The sequence below is a fragment of the Anarrhichthys ocellatus genome, unplaced genomic scaffold, assembly GCF_004355925.1.
Source record: "Anarrhichthys ocellatus isolate YVR2014 unplaced genomic scaffold, GSC_Weel_1.0 scaffold26, whole genome shotgun sequence".
Classification (NCBI taxonomy): Eukaryota; Metazoa; Chordata; class Actinopteri; order Perciformes; family Anarhichadidae; genus Anarrhichthys; species Anarrhichthys ocellatus.
The window spans coordinates 3,843,679-3,848,678 of record NW_022280056.1 but is presented as its reverse complement, the minus strand read 5'-3'; the positions used below and the strand labels follow the sequence as shown (position 1 = coordinate 3,848,678).

Sequence of the window (5,000 nt, the reverse complement as noted above, 5' to 3'; positions counted from 1 at the left end):
GGAGGAATCTGCTTCTCTTTTCAATGATACGCTCACTCGTCCAGAGACACGGTGAGGGAGCGACATGGACAGATGAAGAAGAGATCCATGACATGGAAACCAGACTGACCTTCCACTGATATACGAGCGAACGGAGAAGACATGTCTGTTCTTTGTTCATGAATGCTTATCAGTCTAATCAGCAGCAGTAATGTGCATTTGTAGAACATATCTTCACCAAGTGATACGTCTTCACTCCTGTTTCTGCTCTTGAGTGTCTACCGGTGCTCGTTTCTTCCAGCCCATTCAAACAGAATAAAAGTTCACATGAAGGGAGGGAGGAGCTGAAAAGAAACAGAAATCCGGGTCAGGAAGTGGGGTAACGTGTCGAGGGACAGAGGGGAAGAATGGAGAAGTTTAAATGAAAGAGTGAACCTCGGCCTCTTATCCTTTTCATCCTCTGACCTCCCAGTCCTTTGTGCACAGCAGGGTGTGTGTGTGTTTGTGTGTGTGTGTGTGGGGTTCAGCCTGCGTGGATCCTACGTGTTGCACGGAGTGTGTGTTCATCACATTCCTGCATGTGTGTTGTTTGTGGCTCAGAGGCGGGAGCTCCAGCTGCTGAGTCATCACTTGAGAAAACTGAAGGAGAGACGGGCCAATGGGAGAGAGGCGGGGGGGGGGTCGCCGCTGTGGGTGTTTCCAGCGGGGGATTTTTGGGATTCCAGTCGAACTCTTTTTCCAGTATTGTTGTCCGGACGGGGTGTGAATGAACGGTGTTCACCTAGAATATCCCCCATCAGTCCTCAAAGCATCTGATATGTGCTGGAACGAGGCCTTAACGTGTCCTGATTCACAGCCATGTGATTACATTTAGTTATTTAAAACTTATATCAACCTTTTCGTCACACACACACCTCTGTGTCTATGTCAGGGAAAATGTACATTTTCAGTTTAACACAAAATGTCTTGAAAGTGTTTGAATAATATAAGAAAGCACATTTAAGAACCTGCCTTCCTCATCAGGTTTCACTTCCTTCTTGTGTCTGGCTGACACCGTGGGGTAAAGCCTCATAATTACCACATAACTCCAGCACAGCTGACACAAGTGCTCATCAGTCTTAGCTTTGTTAAGTTCTGTAAGCTGAAGTTTAAACGTAGCAGCAGAGTGATTTAAGATGAAAACACAACCAACTGATCCAAACTGCCGACTCACACGGTCGCAGCAAACCGTAGAAGAGTGAACTTTTTAAATGCGTTCTTCTACGAGCAGGCAGAGCCGTGTCTGTGAGGAATGCCCAGACATAGTGATTATCCATATATGGTCCATTCCCACAGTGCTGGGCGACAAACTGCTGTGTTGTAGTTGGCTTTGAGTTCCGTTTATTTGTCTTTCTGATTCGCTTCTAAAAGGTTTTGTGCCGCGTGTTGTCGTGTTGGTTTTGACTTAGTGGTTGACAAACTGTTGTTGGAGCGCTCTTTAGCTTTGCAGTTGTTTCTGAAGAGATTCAGAAAGAGCTCAATGAAAATATTCCTTTTGATAGAAGAATGTAATGCTTTGATCAAACATATTAATGGAAGGTGTTGGCACCTGTGTAAGAAAGACATCACTATGTCGTAGGGCTATTCTGTCCTAAGGAGAATACTCTTAAAACTGTAACGCATGATTATTATTATTTAATACATCCTGATAATTGACATCGATCAACTGAAGATATATACATGTCGTAATAACAAGATGGCCACATCGTGCGTTCCTACTTTGTGTAAGAAATGAGTGAATGAATGGACCTTCTGCTGCTAAACGGTGCAGTAGTACACATTTGGTGCCTTGCTAAGGACTGAGGCTGAGATCGGTTTGATGTCACTGACTACGATATGATTTGAGTAACGTTGTCTCTGTGTAGGCTTCAGTACCACTGGGTTCACTCTCCATTTAGGGCAGACATGTAGCCGTCCCACCAGCTAACCAAACACACCTTCACCCCTTGTTCCTCCGGTCACTTTCCCCCGGAGACACACAGTCTGGACACAGAGTTTTGGAGACACGAGTATGGCAGGAAAGCAGATAAGAAGTGAGCAAGGAGTCAAGGAGGGAGGAGAGGAGACCGACTCGGATCTGAGGCCGGAGCTGCGAGACAGAAGCAGTGAATTAAGTATTGAGAAATGCAGAAATGATGCCGTAATGCTTCTGCTTAATCACCACATAATAGACTCAGTATGTTGTTATTAAACATGCATATCCCCAAATGATGAAGTATTTAGCTGGCAGACATTTCGAGGAAGGCCGAACCTTTTAACTGAAAGGAAATGTTCCCTTTTACAAAGAATTTGTCCCATTGCCTCATCATGGAAACATCTGATCTGAAGTGACTCTGTATTGTTTGTAGAGAACTGTTGATGTGACGTGTACTTCCTGAGAGGGCAGGAGGATGTTCGTCAAAGTTAATTGTGTCAAATAGTGAAACTAACCATGAGTGTTTCCTTGAGTCACATCTGTGTCACTGTTGTTGTTTGTCTCTGCTGAAGGGCCGCTCATGTGTCTTTCTCTACCCGTTGGATGTAACGTTACACACAAGGTCAACGTGGTGTGATGAGTATCTGAGTGAGTGTTTGGGAACGTCCCCCTCATGACTGGTCAGAGACGCAAAGAAACGTATATGTGGGGCCAGCTAGAGAGAAACAGTGTTTATTATTTAAATAAGAGAACCAGAACAACATTAAGGTCTTTCCAAACTCAAAGACGCATGGTCACACTTAGACTTTCCAAACTCTTAATGAACCTCAACTGTTGGCTTCCGAGCGTCTTTCTCCTGACCAGATTGTGTGCGCCACGTGTTTTCTTGCCCTGCCACATGGCCTGGTCTAATCCAATAAGCTGAATGGACCTGTAGTCCCTTATAGGCTCACAGAAGGCCTCTAATCACACACACACACCCAACAAACACACACACACACACTCTATTTTCTATACAGTCCAAATGTTTACTCTGTATGTCTTTGTAAGAATTAAATGTTCCCACCAGAGCTTGGTTTTGGAGTATTAACACATTTCCATCCCGAGTTTTTCAGCACAGCTGTATTTCACACAGTGTGCGATGGAGTCTCATGTGGCGGCGATGTTAACATGTGTTTCTGAATGTGTCTCGTCAGCCACGTCTCCCAACGCGGGCTCAGAACTGGAGCAGGCCAGACCCCAGACCAGCGGAGAGGAGGAGCTGCAGCTGCAGCTGGCTCTGGCCATGAGCCGAGAGGCGGCAGATCAGGTACGAACACCAACACACTGCCACGCAGAAACACCAACACGCAGAAACACCAACGCACGGACGCAGAAACACTGACTCGAACACGCAGAAACACCAACACGCAGAAACACCAACGCACGGACGCAGAAACACTGACTCGAACACGCAGAAACGCCAACACGGAGAAACGCCAACGCACGGACGCAGAAACACCAACACGCAGAAACGCCAACGCACGGACGCAGAAACACCAACACGCAGAAACACCAACGCACGGACGCAGAAACACTGACTCAAACACGCAGAAACACCAACGCACGGACGCAGAAACACCAACACGCAGAAACACCAACGCACGGACGCAGAAACACTGACTCAAACACGCGGAAACACCAACGCACGGACGCAGAAACACCAACACGCAGAAACACCAACGCACGGACGCAGAAACACCAACATGCAGAAACGCCAACGCACGGACGCAGAAACACTGACTCGAACACGCAGAAACACCGACACGCAGAAACACCAACGCACGGACGCAGAAACATCGACTCGAACACGCAGAAACGCCAACGCACGGACGCAGAAACGCCAACGCACGAACACGCATAAACACCAACACAAACACGCATAACACGGATGCAGAAACACGCGCTAACACGGTCAGCGTGAAGCCGTGCCTGTCATGATCTTTTGTGAGTGTTGCTTTATGCCAACTGCTCTGTGGGTGTTTAGGAGGACCGCATACGCAGAGGGGACGACCTGCGACTACAGATGGCCTTGGAGGAGAGTAAGAAAGGAGGTCCAGAATCAGCAAAACTGGCCAAGAAGAAGAGAGAGGTAACAACACACAGGAACATGGAGACCAGAGCGACTCAGTAGTTCCGTTATCACGGTCTCTCCGCATCCTCTATTTTTCTGCCTGAAAATGTCTGCTGCTTCACGAGCAGTAACGAAGCTGGCAGCACACTATCTAGTTTACTCATCATGATTCTGGCCGAATAGCCGGCTGGCTGGAGTTTGAGGGCGCTCGGAGCTAAAGTGAAGAAGTATGGCTCATGTAACGACCATCACCGTGTGCTTGAATAGGATAATGGCGGAGCAACAGACGTTTTTCCTCCTCATCTTCTCCCTCTCTATCCTAACTCGTCCCGTTCGTCTTCTTCCTCTTCTGTCTGCCTTCTTTGTTCTTCTTCATGTCTCCCGTCTCTTGGTCACTCTCTCCGTCTCTCTTCTAGCCTCAGTCCTCTCTGATGGATCTGATGAACGTCCCAGAGCCTGGTGCCACTGCTGACCCCTGGAGCGCGGGGGCCGGAGCCGGGGCCGCCGCCGCCACCGCACCAAAGGACCCCTGGCAGTCTTACGGTATGTACACACATGCACTCTGCACTGGGGAAGATCACATGACATGATATCTAAACACTGACTTTGGTCGTTGAGAAGTATTCGTGTGAAGAGTCTCAGTTATTCTGCGCTCCACCTGCAGCTCACAGGACTGTGACTCTTTGTTCAGTAGGAATGCTGCTCCACTGGCTCAGCAGCATCACTGCGAGGGGGGGGGGGGGGGATGTTAGAGGAAGGAGGGAGTGAAGGAAAGGAGTGTGGGAGACGGAGAAAGGAGGGTGTGGATACGTAAATGTTGAAAGGAAAATGAAGGATAGATGAGCAGTAGTTTTTGAACCACTTATCTTATTCTAGTCCCTCCTCCTCTTCTTCCTCTACCACCCCTTACGTCTTGCATGCTTCGTCTGACCCCCCCCCCCCCCCCCCCCCCCC

General features: G+C 48.3%; 1 protein-coding gene across 3 annotated transcripts in view; it reads left to right on the top strand.

Moving 5' to 3' along the window:
- The window catches only part of epn2 (epsin 2), a 17,760-nt gene that overhangs the window by 9,080 nt on the left and 3,680 nt on the right, over positions 1-5,000 (top strand). For all 3 annotated transcript variants that reach the window (XM_031862176.1, XM_031862175.1, XM_031862174.1), the window contains exons 4-6: positions 3,130-3,242; positions 3,960-4,064; positions 4,463-4,589. In XM_031862176.1, the coding sequence (XP_031718036.1) occupies positions 3,130-3,242; positions 3,960-4,064; positions 4,463-4,589 (345 nt within the window). The remainder of the gene's footprint in view (positions 1-3,129; positions 3,243-3,959; positions 4,065-4,462; positions 4,590-5,000) is intronic.